Source organism: Berghia stephanieae, chromosome 1, assembly GCF_034508935.2.
Source record: "Berghia stephanieae isolate SIO BIC M18660-M18661 chromosome 1, UCSD_Bste_1.3, whole genome shotgun sequence".
NCBI lineage: Eukaryota > Metazoa > Mollusca > Gastropoda > Nudibranchia > Aeolidiidae > Berghia > Berghia stephanieae.
Window position 1 is genome coordinate 50,038,416 of NC_088360.1, and position 16,638 is coordinate 50,055,053.

The window sequence follows — 16,638 nt, forward strand, 5'->3', positions numbered from 1 at the left end:
GTTTTGTTGTTATAGTTATTGCTTTTCAAAAATTTTTTATCATGTTTTTGAAAAAAAATTTGATTTTAATTTTCAAAATTATTTATTTTTTTATATTTCGGTCATTGTGATCAGTATTTGTGTGCCATTTTTCTTGTTACCTTTGATTTATAAAATAATAATAATAATATTATTATTATTATTATTATTATTATTATTATTATTATTATTATTATTATTATTATTATTATTATTATTATTATTATTATTATTATTATTTAATTAATATCTTTGTATAAACGTACATCTGTATTCACTAAGTAGTGTGCTAAACTACAATCTAAAACAAAAACTATCTAAAACTTATGGATGTAGATGGGCCTATTCACAGAATTAGATGTTTACACCCCCAATGGCAGTACATAAAAATGGTGTGTTAATTGATTTTATTAATATTTATTGTCATATTTTAATTCATACTTCCTTACAAAGGGGTATTCTATTTCCTGTCCCATCATTGTTTTTGTTTATTCTTGTGAACTACTTCATTCACTCATATCTCTCTCGTTCTTAGTGTTTTATTCGTGTTTTGTTGATAAAGGGGAAACCCGGCACATCCACAGTAGCTGTCTCCATCTAATAAATGGAAGCTTACAATTCAACACTTATCAATATTTTTTCCTTTGAGCTTCAAGTAGCAATATTTTCGTAAATTAACCAGCACTGTCTACAGAGGTGCATAAAAATGGTGCGTTTGTGTACACCTTCAACGAAGGTGCATAAAAACGCCACCAAATAACATAAAACCTTGAGTAACTTTTAAACTACGCTGTGATTATTGCCAGACACTGTCTGGCAACAACAATGAACGGTTATTGCCAGATACATGTCTAGCAATAACAATGGATGATTATACACAGACACTTTTTTGAAACTCCACTCTTTTAAACATATATCCACATTCCAGAATATGGATAGGAAATAAGTAAAGTTGATAAAATATCGATGAAAGCATAAAATTAACCAACAATAAATCTGTCAATGCAAAAAAGGTTACTATATATACACGATATGCGTCAACATTCATGTGGGTGTCATGGCCGAATGGTTAAGTTCTCTGTCTTTGAAGGCTTGTCGGAATCGACGCTGTGTGTTCGAATCCTGGTTCTGCCCCCCCCCCCCTTTTTTTTTTTTTTTCTTCTGTCTTCTATCGACAGAGTGTAAGGATATGAAATAATTTAGCATATAAATCTAATAAAAAGATATATACAAATTAGTCTAAAATCTCATTACAAATTTACAATTTTTTTTCTGGAACATTTTGGTAAGTCGTACAGCATATTTCCCTTTCAATATGTACTTGAGTACTTAGGTTCTATTACGGATTTTATCCAAATCAGTTAGCAAACTCACAATTGTGGAATAATATCTCTCAAGCCTGTGTATCTTGCATTGTAGTTAATCCGTTTGGTAGTGCTGTGGTAGTGGTTGTAATGATGATGATGATGTGGTAGTTGTGATTGTAATTGTGGTGGAACTGATGATGACAATGAGGATAATGATGTGGTGGTAGTGGTTGTAGTATTAGTGATAGTTTATGATGGTGGTGGTGGTGGTTGTTATATTGATAACGATGTGGTGGTAGCTATGATAGTTGTAGTATTGATGATGATGTGGTGGTTGTAGTTGTAGTAGTGGTGGTAACGATGATGAGGAGGAGGATGATGTAATGGTGGTGGTGGTTGTTATAGTTTTGATAATGATGTGGAGATAGCTGTGGTAGTGGAAGTAATGATGATGATCTGGTGGTGGTTGTAGTAGTAGTGGTAGTTTATTGATGGTAACTATTATTTGCAGGAGCACTGAGATATGAGCAACAGAGAGAGTGAGACTATTGAGAGAGGAGAGAGAGAGAGAGAGAGAGAGAGAGAGAGAGAGAGAGAGAGAGAGAGAGAGAGAGAGCTTATAACATATATTTAACAAACTGTAAATAAAATAATAAACAGGGACATACTTTTCAGGAAAGTAATCTATGATATAAGGTCAAATAGATTTCAAGCTGTGAACAAATGATCAAGTCAGAGAGGTGAAAATTTTTTATTGGATTGGATTGAGGTAACAAAAGCAAAACACGTTCTAGTCAAGTTTCAGACTTGAAGGAAAACATGAAACGTTCGAAATGTCAATTCTCAGTCACACTGAACGTTACAATCATCCCTCCTAATCTTTTCTTCTCAAACTAACACACCCTCATTCAACTTCAATCCATTCGACAGTGCTACCATTTTTAACAGAAAGTAGTACTAATGCAAATGGTGATTTTGCCTTGAAAACACTTTTTGCAGTACTAATGCAAATAAGCACTCCGAAAACAAAATGGTATTGATATGATTTGAGTTGAGAAATCAAAGATTTGGTTCTGATTTTTGGGCTGGAATTTGGGCTATTTAACTTTAATTTTCGGAAAGACATGCCACTGTCAAGTTGAATAATTTTTATCAATATTTTGTCCAACAACTGAGTGGTCTCATTAGATTTTTTGATATTAAAAAAAAAATCTTCTTCCGGAAAGACAGGTCATTTTTTAAAGAGTTCTTGTAATTGCAAGGGGGCTGGCTACCCAGTTAGTTAAAAATTTTTTTTTTTTACTACAAGTGGCAAAGCACTTGATAATTTCAAGTACCATATATGAAACTTCGCTTATGTTATATGAGAAAATATTGTTTTTTCCCCTATATGATCAATGATATACTGTTATACAATATATTGTAAGTAACATAAATGCATTAATTTTATTATATGATCATTTGTCAAAATTTAGATAAAAATAGTATTTAGCCTTTTATCATATTCTTATTTTTTTTTTCACTCAAAATTGATAATTTATATTGTAAAGTGCCCAGAGCTTGTGTGTTACACGAGAATGAACGCTGTATAAATGTGTAGTATTATTATTATTATTATTATTATTATTATTATTATTATTATTATTATTATTATTATTATTATTATTATTATATATTATTATTATTATTATTTACTATTATTATTATTATTATTATTATTATTATTATTATTATTATTGTAATTATTATTATTATTATTATTATTATAATTATATTATTATTATTATTATTATTTATTATTATTATTATTATTATTTTATTTTAGACTAATAGTCTTCACTATTTGGTTGTCAATTTAATTATTTTTCTATTTTTTTATTTTTTTTTATTTTGGTTTTTGTTTTTGTTTTTTGGCAGCATAAACCATCTAACAAATCATTGGAGAAATTACTCTGCTTGGCAATGACTACTTCTTTCCAAAAGTTCCGAATTTTTAATAGATGAATAGATGGTCCTTAGCGGTGACAAAGTCCATCAATTTGGCTAACTTAGATTTCATCATGTCTTTACTTCTAAGCAAAATCTCTTGTTTAAAAAAAAAGAAAAGTAGGGGTTGAGGAGGGAAGTGATTTGTGATGGCTTTACAACCCTTGAGATGGGAATGCCTGAAAATCATTGATTTAGCTATATGCAATTGATGGAACGAAATACTCATAAACGAATAACTTTGAAACAGAATGAAAGGATACTGTTTACTTTTCTCTATCTTTAATTCGCTCTCATGGACTTTCCCTGTCTTTTGTGTTTTTTATTATTTATTTTTTTGTTTTTTTTATTTTCATTTTAGTTTGCATTTTACAACTCGAATTTGAATGTGATAAATACTTCATAATAAAATTCAGTTATGAAAAGTATTATGATGTCTCAAATTTTTATTCTGAAAAGAAAAATAATGATAAGATTCTTCGATTTTATTTTCTTATTCTCTTATTGTGCTGCTTAATAAGCACACCATAACACTATTAGTGAGAAGCTATATTTTATATCCCAAGTGGTGTTTTGCTTAATTTCTTTTTTTCTTTTCTATTTTTTTATCAGATATAATAGCCTTAATCAATTAGTCTGCATACTGTGTAAAACAACCTTGAAAAATGATCTCCTTTGGTCAGCACATATTCAAAGTAAACAACATAAAGAGGTTTGTCTTCTTCTTCTTCTTCTTCTTCTTCTTCTTCTTCTTCTTCTTCTTCTTCTTCTTCTTCTTCTTCTTCTTCTTCTTCTTCTTCTTCTTCTTCTTCTTCTTCTTCTTCTTGTTTCTTCTTCTTCTTCTTCTTCTTCTTCTTCTTCTTCTTCTTCTTCTTCTTCTTCTTCTTCTTCTTCTTCTTCTTCTTCTTCTTCTTCTTCTTCTTCTTCTTCTTCTTCTTCTTCTTCTTCTTCTTCTTCTTCTTCTTCTTCTTTTTTGACTATGGTTTTAACGGTATTACTTGCAGATCTCCATTAAACATATGCTTTTTTACAATTCATTTAGAGCAATCTGTAATGTTTAATTTATATGTTATTTTAAGGTAGATGTTGTGTACTTCATTGAATGATATAGTAATATTTAAAAGTTTCTTTTCTTTTTCTTAACGGAATGTTTCAAGAATTTGATATCTTATTATTAATATTATTAATAATTTACTCTTTTTCTCTTTTAATTTGGCAAATTATTGGCATGTGATTATTAGAAAGGAAAAGAAGTCAATCTAATGTTTACATAAATAATAATATCTAACAATTAGTGCCAGTTTTTCTTTGCTGTGAGATTTATGTTTTGTTTGTCATGAGGCCACATTATTATTCGAATTGCTTTGGATTTGATGCTGGATAAGGATAAACATATAGCATGAGAAATTGTACAGGTAAAATTTTATTAGAAAAATACTTGATCTTAGGTGCTATTGGACAACAGAATTCTACTCTGATTTTATTCACGTTGAATGATAACTACATCTGCATACTCAGTTTATAAACATTAATATGTGTATTTGATAAAATCTTTCAGATGGTGGTTGCTGTCAAAACACAGGGACCTACAAAGCCTACAGAATTACAATCATCTTCACTGAAGAGGAAAGCTGAGCACTCAGTACAAGACACTGCAAAGAAAAAGAAAGGTATGAAAATTTGCACATATGTGACCCCATGCCTCGAGCGGTATTGTATTAAGTCCGACTTTGGAAAACGAAGAAAATTGAAATTTTGAAATGGTCCAATTGATCAAACTTCTCTCTCTCTCTCTCTCTCTCTCTCTCTCTCTCTCTCTCTCTCTCTCTCTCTCTCTCTCTCTCTCTCTCTCTCTCTCTCATTCTTTCTCTCTCTGTCTATGTCTGTCTGTCTCTCTCTCTCTCTCTGTCTCTCTCTCTCTCTCTGTCTCTCTCTCTCTCTCTCTCTCTCTCTCTCTCTCTCTTTCTCTCTCTCTCTCTCTGTGCATGTTTGGTCACTACCAATAAAGATTACAGTCTTCTCTGGATTGTTTTGATTTTTTCGTCATTTATTTTTTTTCAATTGTTTTCTTTTGAGTTATAGTGCTCACAATCAACACTTGTTGTTATTAAAGTATTGATATATAAATGTAAACATGCACATTCACATCAAATGAAATATTTTTTACCGATGTTTTGTTCCAGATTCCTCAGATCCAAGAAACAAAAGGTATTTGTAATTATTGTCTCGGATGATGATTTTCTAGTGTCCTTTTTTTTTTAGCTTACTTTAATCATTTAGTTTTATGTTCCTTTTCAACAAATGTTACATGATTTAAAATGTGTTTTTATAAGCCAGTGATAATACATATTTATGGAATGAGGCTATAAGTAGCCAATCGACTTAAACTTCAAGTCCTCCAATGGGATGGGATGGTAGTATATGGAACTCTTTGTTCATTATTCTTTATAACTATACAAGTAAGGAATGTTATGGGATGGAGACAAAAAATGTTGCTTTAGGTTTCATTTGTTCTATAAAAAGCACCAAGTTATATATAAAAATGACACACTTTTCAAACTTTTCATCATTTTACTGCTTAGCCCTCATGAAAAAGGATCGTGTTTTGCTAATCTTTCCCTCACATTTTGCTTTTTAAAAAATTCATCAGTAAGAATAATTGCATATTACTTACTGACTTACTTACTCCTCTTTGGTGTTCCATAAACACATAAGGTCGACAGTAAGGAGCGACAGTGACTTCTGTCTTCTGCCAGATTCCGGACCTCACCCCAGGTCCAACCTAAGAATGGCATCCCTCTTTCCATCGATCTTCTCCAAGTTTCCAGTGGTCTTCCCCTATTGCGATTACCCTGCAGTGTCCATCTGAGCGTTGTTTTCAGGATTGCTCCCTCCTTCATCTGACAAACATGGCCAATCCATCTCCATCTTCTTGATCTGACTGTTTCAGAAATGGGGCATGTCAGCCTTTTGTAGATCTTTAGTTGATATTTTGTTACACCAAAAAATGTGGAAGATTTTTCGTAGACAATTGTTTTGGAAAATATCTAATTTGCAACAAACAGTTTTTGTTGATTTTCAGGATTCTGCTCCATATAAAAGAACTGATAAAACATTACTCTTGGATATGCGCATCTTTGTTTTTGTTGAAATTTTCTTTGCATTTCAAAGTTTGTTTAAAATATTATGAAATTGTTCACTCATTGAAGGTTTTTTTACATTTCATTAAAGAATTCATGAAATAAGAATTATTAATGTAACATTTTGTTTTATTTGATAGAGGAAATACGATTTCAAAATGCCAAAAGTTAAAGAATAGTTTATGATTTGAAAGTACAGTTTTGAAACTGCTTGAAGTGAGATGGACAGAGAGAGAAATATCAAGAAAGAGGATGAAATAAAAGGAATGAGAGAGTAAAACACTCACACTCACACACACAATCACACACACCAGAGAGAGAGAGAGAGAAAGTTTCACAGGCTTTTTTTAACCTTTCATTTATTCCCTTTACTGAGTTCCCATCGTCAGACAGTTTAGCTCCAAGAGAGCGAAATTCATCCACGTTTTCTATCTCATATCCCAATAGTTTAATGGGTTTTATTTTTATTTTTGTTTTGCATTTATTCTCATTATTTTTGTTTTTCTGTGTTTATCTTTAAGCCTATTTTCAGGGTATTGTGGGCAATCTTCTGTGGTTTTGTTTCCCATGTCCTGAAATTTTTGTGACAGGAGAGCAATGTCATCTGCAAAATCCAGATCTTCCAATATCTCTGAAAAAGTCCATCTGATTCCTGTTTTGGTCCCATTCATCACTCTTGCATTACCCAATTGAGTGCCAATAGGAAGTGAAATGGGGATACTACTCAGCCTTATTTTACACCAGTCTCTATTTGAAAGTTTTCTGAAAGTCCTCGTTTGCAAATTACTTTTCCCTTGAAGTCAGTATATAACATTTTTACAATGTTAATTATCTTTTTGGGGCAGGTTGTAGTCTCTCATGAGGTTCCATAGTGCCTGGCGGTGAATGCTGTCAAATGATTTTTCAAAGTCTAAGAAATTTGCATATAAAGTTGCGTTCCATTCATTGCTCTGTTCAATGATATGCCTTAATGAGAAAATATGGTCGGAGCAAGACTGTCCTTTCCAAAAGCCTGCCTGCTTTCTTAATTGTGGTATTTTACTTGGATACATCTGGTTTAGGAGTATCCTGCTGAAGACTTTGCTTTTGATTGAGAGGAGCATCATTCCACTCCAATTTATTCATTCAGAGAAGGTTGCCCTTTTTTGGGAAGTTTTACTATAAGACCTGTGCTCCATTCAGCTGGCATTTTCTCAGCATTCCAGATATCTTCAAATATTCTTCTAAGTTCTAAGCAATTCCAGGCTGAATTTCTCATCGGCTTTGAGCGATTCCGCAGTAATTTGATCTTCTCCTCTAGTTTTCCTGTTGTTTAGGGAGTGTATTACAATTTTAATTTCTGTCACTGTTGGGAGGTTTGTTATTATATCAAGATCTGTGTCTGCCTCTTTGATATTGGCTTTTAGTTTTGGAGCACCTGTTCAAAACAGATGAAAAGTGATTTTTCCAACGTTCTATTTGAGCTTTTTCATTTTAAATGACCTCTCCGTTTGTGTCTTTAATAGGTACATCATTATTGTTGAAGTTAGATGATAATGTTTTGGTGATTATGTTTTAATGTGTTTTTTTTTTTTGCAGCTGCATTTTCTGCCTCCAATGCAAGGTTTTCATGGTATATCCTTTGTCTGCTTTTGTTGACTTTTTAAAACATTTTTTTTACTTTTGTACTTCCTTGTAATTGCATATTATGATTATAATAACCATGAATTGATGATATCACTAATTTTAATTCCAAATCATACATGGTCAGTCTACCCACAGATTTCTTTGATGACAGTTCCAAACGTCCAAATGACGTGAAAGAAAGAGCAAAAGCAGCTTTGTTGGCGGGTTATTCATCATCATCAAGTGACGATGAGGACGATGATGCTATTAATCGAAGGTTAAATAATAAGGATCCAAACCAAAAAGCCCAGACTCCTTCTGGCAGTAATCTACCTTCAGGTCAGTAGATATTATTAACATTTATTTAGATGTCAAAAAGAAGTAGTTCTTTTATAACACTAGTTAGCCATGATATTAGAAAGATGAAAGTGTACATGTAGACTGTCATAATATTAATGTAAAGGAAGCTAATCATGCTAGAAAATTCTACTTGATCTGGGACACAATGATGACAGAATTCATGATTTTGATGTTAAAAGCAGAACAACAATTGCCGGAGAGCATAATATTGTCATATTTTAAAAATAGATAGGCGAAATTCGGTTGTCACTGAATTGAATGTCATTTTGTCCCCCCAAGTGACTTTTTCCAAGTTGCAGCTCTCGGTATTATGTCATAGTAAACCACCTGCTAAACAAGAATTTCAAAGTTAAAAGGACAAGAAATGTATTTGTCAGTTTAAGAAACAATCTATACATTTTCCTCAATAAAACGTAAAAACCTAACCCAAGTCATTTTTTACAATAAATTCAATCTTTATCATTTAAACCACCCCATCATAATTAATACTGTTACAAGGTGCTGGGTCAAAATTTTGTTTTAAAGTGGGTAAATAAAACATTGTAATAGGCTTCAACAGTCGTGACGTCACTTCCCTCGTAATGACGCACAGGTTCTAAACTATCGGAACAATAGCGGATGCCCTAATGAAATAATTCTCTGAAGATCATAAAAGTTTATCCAAAGGAGAAAAACATTATATATCTGATCATGTTTTGTTTTTTATATGTTCTGATCACATGACATGAAGAATGAAATGTACCGATTTTCTTTGTTTAGAACCAAGCTGCTTGTTGCTGGGCGGACGTGACATCAGACTATTGGATCCAATTGTAGATTGTTTGGGGGGTTTTTCATGTTGAATCTGATGCATGGGTGAAAGTTAACCGCCGGAAATTCCGTTTTTTTAGTAATTATAATAATCACCTACTGGCATTTTGGCTCTTTTGCTGGCTTTATCATTATTGCACTACTGGAAGGTTAACTTTTAATACCAGAAAATACCGGTGCACCGGGCTTGTGTAGGCTATTTTAATTTTCTTTCAAAGGTGACAATTTTACACATGTGTCACTTTTCTTTCATAGATTTGATTTGTTTACATCTGACACATCAGCTGATGCGTCACATTTTGTACTATACCATTTATCTTTTCAGTTGGTTATGATACGCTGGTGTTCACTAAAATCTTTCCCTCCATTAATGAAAATTTGCAATGAATTATGCATATAAACTTATTTTATACTTCAAATGGTCTCACATCGCATTTAAGCTTCTGCTTCTTGTGAAATAGAACTTGTTAAGTGAAAATAAGATAAAACCAACATCTTTGACAATGAAGCCTTCAATCAAGGACTATTGCCAATAAACATAAAACAGAAATGGGTTATATCCCTTTGTAATACAACTGAAAATACTTAATTTTGATTTCTTAAATTATTGTTATAAAGTGGGGAGCTGTAAGAACGCTGAATGTTTAAATTAATTGCACCATTTTTGGGGGTATTCTACTGGTATCTTACATAAATGGGTATTTATCATATTTGAACCAAAAGTAGTAGTAGTAGTAGTAGTAGTAGAAGTAGTAGTAATAGTAGTATAGTAGTGGTAGTGGTAGTAGTAGTGGTAAGAGGAAGAGTAGCACTAGGAGGAGGAGTACAAGTTATATTAGTAGTAGTTGTGGTAGTAGTATTAATCACCACTGCTACAACAACAATCACACCATTGGCACTGCCTCAACCACTATCACCACAGCATCATCATCATCACCACCACCACTAGAGCTTCATCGCTACTACAACCTATGGCAACACTAGCATCAAAACAAGTACCATGGTTGGGGTCTCTTGATTACTTTTTGTGATGTTTTGAATTGCAATAGCCCGAGTTAATGCAATTTCTGAAGATTATACTAATTTAAATTGATGACTTATCTTGGTGTCACCATTAACTAGATAATTCTATAACCACTAGAAATTGCTGCGAATCGAATGAGTGTTTAAATGACAACGATTATTTATTTTAATTTGGGTATGGTGTTAGCTTTTGTATATAAATTTTGCATTTTGCATCACTCAATTTTTGCAATTTTGTTTTCAATCGTGCAGGCAAAGTACTGTGTTGTTTTGTTGTTTTTTTTTTAGGTTTTTTGTTTTTGTTTTTTTTCTTTAAAAAACCAAAGCACTTTTAAGATCATAGGATTAAATACACTTTTCACTCTGTGAAGGTTAGCTCTCAAACGACGAGTGGCAGATTGCAAAAAATTAAATTAGCATCTTTTTCAGGCAAACTGGCTTTATCGGTCTGTCTTTCAGGCAAATTGATCCCTGTTAACTTATAACCTTTCACCCATGCACTGATGACATGTCAGTTTTAATTGTTCTCTCCTCCCATCAGATTTCTTTGACAATGATACAGAGTCAACCGATAATGAAGAGAAAAAGCCTAAATCTATGGCTGATATTTTGCCAGAGGGATTTTTTGATGATCCAAAATTAGACGCAAAGGTAAGTTAATGGGTATTTCTGGACTTGTTGGATATCTTGCTGATTGAAGCTTATTTATTTTCTCTTTGGTAAAATGTCAATAATAAAATTGGTGGTTACAAAAGGTTACCTATATGTAACCCGAATCTGGTCAGAGTGGTGAATTATTATGTTATTATTTTTGTTTGTTTGTTTTGTTTTGTTTTTATTTAAAGAGAACAAGTCCAATGTCTTAAATGACCAAAAAATGGATTATTTTCACTTGAAAATCAATTAGATCATACTTAAGGTTATACTCAGATTCAAACTTAAATATTAATTTATTGAATCCACTTTATTATTTTACTTTGTCATCAAGCTTTTGGATTATCTTTGGTACTTTTGATCTTAATTTGATTAATCATATTAGAGATTAAGGTATCATCATCATCATCATTATCATCATCATCATCATCATCATCATCATCATCATCATCATCATCATCATCATCATTTTTATTCTTATTTTAGTAATCATTATTTTATTTCATCATCATAATGATTGTCATCATGATTTATATTAAAAAACAAGTTGCACAATTGCTGTTATCCACCATCAGGTTCGGGAAGTGGAATATAAAGATAAGATGGAGGAGGAATGGGATTTGTTCCAAAGGGCCATGAAGGAGGAAGCTCATGTAAGTACTTTCTTTAAAATAGTAATATTCTTTGACTAAGAGCACCTATAATGAATCATTTGATTTCATTATATGTCGATTTCATTATATGTCGGGATGATCCTGATGATAAAACTTGAATTTAAGATCAGAAATAGGAGGTTTAGGTTAAATTTTTAAAATGATCTTTATTGCAGAGAATGAATATCGTTTCTTAAACTGAGAAAAACTAGAATTTAACTACTTCGGTTCTTTTAAGTTTAAAATACCTTTTTGGCTCACTGTTCACCCAGACATAATACTGTTTCTCATATTTCATTTTGTTTTTATTTATTTAAAACTGTTCTTATCTCTTGTTATATTGTTACTCTAGTTTTGTTGAATTCGGTTTCCTCTATTATCATTTGTTTGTTGAGTCAGCTGTTAGTGTCGTGACTGTGACATACATTCAAGTATGTGTACCTTACCAACAGGAGATTGCCTTATTGTAAACAAAGTTACATCTCATTGTTTGTTGAGTCAGCTGTTAGTATCTTGACTGTGACATACATTCAAGTATGTGTACCTTACCAACAGGAGATTGCCTTATTGTAAACAAAGTTACATCTCATTGTTTGTTGAGTCAGCTGTTAGTATCTTGACTGTGACATATCTACATTCAAGTATGTGTACATTACCAACAGGAGATTGCCTTATTGTAAACAAAGTTACATCTCATCTCAGTAAATTTCTTGTTCAAACAATGAATAATGAAGTATAAAATGTCTGATTCGTCATAGTTGTTAAAATTAAAACTGGTTCTTTCTTATTTCATCGCAATTAGATGTTGATCCACAGGCTTGTCAAACAAGTATAAGTATAAGATTAATTACAAATGCAATTTTTGTTTGAACATAAAATAATATGAGGACATTTAAAGAATAAGAAAAAAAAGAGTGAAGAGTGGAATTGTTTAGTTCTCTTGCAATCTAACACAAGAAATGATTGGTACTTCCAACCATCATTATTTTTTATGGAAACCATATTTTTCACATCTTTGGGGGAGGGGGGGGGGGGGGGGGGGGGAGCTGCTGTAAAAAAATATCAGACTTTTTAACTTTCACCTGATATGAGCATTGGTGTATACATCTTGGTCTCTAGTGAGTTAGATATTCCATGTGTGTTTTAGTAAGTTGCTCTGATTCTACATCTATCTCAGCCAATCTGTTGTCAAGACTTTTATTTCTTCGCATTCCCTATCTTTCTCTTCAAAACTTTGTCTCTATGAGTATCATGTTTTTGGTATAAATGACGTTTGATTTAAAAAAGACAGGTTATAGCCATAGTTATTGTCTGCAAACATTTTTAATATGCTTTCAGGAAATATGATTTTTGTCCCTCTTAAAGCACTTTTCATGAATTCTTTGGGGGCCTTCAACTTCACCCCCTGAACCTCCAAATCGTCGGCAATTTTCCTTATTTTTTGGATTTGGGCATTGGTAGCACTGATTCTGTATTCTGAACTGAACTCTTCAGAAGAGTTTATTTTGACAGCTTATGTACTTTACTTTTTTTGGGATTTTTTTTATCAGAGTAGATTGTATAGCAATCTGTATGTGGATAAGTGTGCATGTATGTCTGGGTGTGCAGGTGTATTTGCATGCTTGTGCTGGTATGAATAATTAATTTGGTCTTTGTGTATTTTAGGGCAATGGCATATTCGTTAGTGGATTAATAGTTGCTATATAAATTTATCATCATTATCATTATTCTGAATAGCAAGACAGACCTAGGGCTGTTGAGGGATATTCAGGCTCTCCTATCTCTGTTGCCACATCTATTTCTGAAGTTTCTTGACTTGTTTTTTTTTTTTTTTAATCGTTGTCATAAGATTGTTTTTGGGAAAGAAATAAGGGAATGCAGCTCAATAGCTCTATTAATTTGATGTTTGGACAGTGGATATCTTTGCTCCAGTATTAATGTAATAAATTCCCAATGATAATCGAAAAATGAAAATAGGGTGTCACTGGAAAACAAATAAATGGGTTGAATTAATTTTTTAAAAACATTTTTAAATATTAGATATTCTTTTTTTTAAACTTTTGTGGTGAAAAACATTTACATATTACCTTTAGATTTTACAAATTTTCATTGTCTCGCATTTATTAATTTGTTTGATATTCCAACAGGTTTCTGAAGTCATTATAGAAGAGGAGGATGAGCAGGCAAACCTAGGTAGAAACATTGATGAAATAGATGATCAGATGTAAGTCTACAAATTTATTATGGAATTCAGATTTGCTTTTTAGTTATGACAAATTTTATTTTATTTTCTTGGCTTGATGTAGGTCATAGTTTGGGGGTTTTTTTTGTTTTTTTTTTATTTCTTCAGTGATTTTCATAAAACCCTACCTCCAACATTCTTTTAAGGACATTATTTTTAAAATTAAGAGAGTTTGCATTCTAAGTTCTGATCCATAACAGTGATATGATTTGTTATCAGCTGGATAAAAACCGACACTTGAAGTCATGCACACAATTTAATTGGGGCCGCAATGGCTCAAATTTTAGAGCAGAAGAGTGACAATCAAAATGGTGGTTTTTAGTCTCTTGTTGAGGTTTTCTCTGAGCACTCTGTCCACCCAACAATGATTCAGTAAATGGGGCTGTGAGGTTTGAAAAATTTACTCTAACTCAATGGGTCATTTAGCTCTTACAAGGATTCTGTATTTCTAGTTTTTTGTGGAGTTTATTTTGTTTTGTTTTTGGGGGTATTTTTTGTGTTTTTATTTGAAGAAAAGGAACGGAATAATAACATTATGACTATGATTGTTTCAAGTTGTCTTGAAAAACTGAAGAATAAAAAGCATGAATATCCAATAAGTGTTTGTCAGCCTAAAATGAGCAATGCTCCTAAATAGTTTCTTTAGTATGATTTTTTTTTTCAACTTAAATGTCTGTAGCCTCATGTAATAACTTTCTCCTGATCACCATAAATGATAAAATTAGCAAATCTGGCTGGTTGTCCATTCGATTTAACACAAAAGGGTTTTAACATTGCATTTGGAATATCATCATCATCAATGTCATTGTGATCATAGTCATCATCATCATAAACATCCATCCTCATCATTTTCATCATTATCGTCACCATCATCAAATTTTCGAAATGTAGTAGACATTGGTAGGTGACATCAAACCTCTACTATTCCTGACTATTTGTCCATTCGTTTCGATTGTCAGACTATAATACTATTTTTCTTCTCTCTCATCTAACAGTGAAAGGTGGCGAGAAGTTGAAAACTTACATGTAAAACGAGAGACCATTTTGAAAGGATTGGTAGATGGACAGAAGAAAGAGGAGAGTGATGATGAAGTAGATGATGAGGAACTTGATGAATTTTTGGACTGGCGGGCCAAGAAATCATTGAAGGAGTAATGAAAGTTGTGGATCTACTTTTCAAGGATAATAATAATTCTTTATATTGACCGATGTAGTTGTCTCCAAAGTAATATCATGAGTTTCTGAAACTTTGAGAAGTGAGAGTAATGAATGACAAATTATTTTAATAGCTTCACCCTGAGAGAGAATATATATGGAAGGAATATTTTGGGTTCAGAGCCTTTTTTTCAGTCAAGCATACACTAAATTAAAAAGTCCATTTTACCTCAATGGAAGTTGTCTCAATCTTTTTTTATCAACGTTATTTATTAGTACGGAGTGCGGGCAAAACTGTTGTATACTGAGCTGTTTAAGAATGTTTTTGAAACATGAGTTATGTAAACATTCTAAATAGGTTATTTTATTCTTAGATATGGAAGCCAAATTTGGTCTGTAGGACAAAAAAAAAAAAAAAAGTTAGTTCTTTATGTCATGTTCAAAATGTGTGTTAATGTTAATTTCCCACATAAATTTGCTGTTATGTCTCATGTGTTATCCATTGAAGTATGAACACTTATTTGTGAGTCAGTCATCTGTAAATAACTTCATCTAGGATTGGATTTTTGGATTGGGTTTTTTCGAATGTATATAGTGATGAGTTATTTTTGAATGATACCTCTCTGTATGATTCTGTCTTATGTATATATGTTATGTTCCATTGTCCATGAATTCAAATAAACAATCATGATAATGGTGTCATTTTGAGGGGTTAAAACATTGGAACTTTTTGTGTGAGATAGAATTAGTATTTGTTATACCAAAAATTAACAAAAGTTGAAATGAAGTTGTGAAACTTTTTCGTCCAAATGGACAGAATTGATACAGATTCAGAAAATTGTTGAAGATGACTCCTAATGTCTCAAAGACTATTTATTGGATATAGATAAAAGAAATACAATACTTTGGCGACAATGTGGCCATAAAGTAATTTTTCGTATCCCAAACACCATTTTGTTCAATCTCAACTGAAAGATAATTGTCACCTCTCACAGGTTTTCTATCTCTGGGTTTGAATTAAAATCCGCATCTTGTAGGTTGATTTTTAAAAAAATTATGTTTATATATTAAGTAGAGGTTTTTTTTTTTTTTTTGGTTTTTATGGAGGGTTTGAATTTGGTTAAAATAAATTGTAATATTCAATATATTTTAGACATGGTTAGTTTACAATGCTGCTATAAGTAGGTATTCATTTTAAACATGATAGTACATTGAGAGAATGTGAGTAACAAGCTTTTTCCAGGGAAGCAACTTTGGGCTGCTCAGAGTGGGACTCGAACCAGGGACTCACAGGTCAGACGGTGGGTGTCATACAAGACCACTAAAAATAATTCCCTTATCTCCATTTCATATGTCCATGGGACAGTTAATGTATCTCACATGAAATTTTAGCATTGTAAAATGTATGTAAATGTGTACTGATTTTTATAAACTCAAACCTTTTAAAAACTTTTTTTTTAGGTTTGTTTTGTTTTCTTTTTGTTGTTTTTTTTTTTTTTTTTATCTTTCTCTATTCTTGTACCTAATTTACTTCTTCTTTCAATTACTTTTTTTTTTTTGTCATTATGATTTAAAGTTTTATCACACTGTGGCAAACCAGTTCAAATGTAAATCCTTCACAATGATGTCTTTAGATTTGATAATTACATGAGGAGATACCAACAAATAAAATGTATTTCAATGAA

General features: G+C 31.9%; 1 protein-coding gene across 1 annotated transcript in view; it reads left to right on the forward strand.

Annotated features, from left to right (window-relative positions):
- LOC144976964 (zinc finger protein 830-like) overlaps positions 1-16,638 on the forward strand; it is a 20,008-nt gene extending 3,370 nt beyond the window's left edge. The window contains exons 2-9 of the mRNA XM_078921621.1: positions 3,924-4,023; positions 4,870-4,981; positions 5,495-5,519; positions 8,202-8,395; positions 10,791-10,900; positions 11,479-11,556; positions 13,704-13,780; positions 14,794-16,638. Coding sequence (XP_078777747.1) covers positions 3,924-4,023; positions 4,870-4,981; positions 5,495-5,519; positions 8,202-8,395; positions 10,791-10,900; positions 11,479-11,556; positions 13,704-13,780; positions 14,794-14,953 — 856 coding nt within the window. The 3' untranslated portion in view covers positions 14,954-16,638. The remainder of the gene's footprint in view (positions 1-3,923; positions 4,024-4,869; positions 4,982-5,494; positions 5,520-8,201; positions 8,396-10,790; positions 10,901-11,478; positions 11,557-13,703; positions 13,781-14,793) is intronic.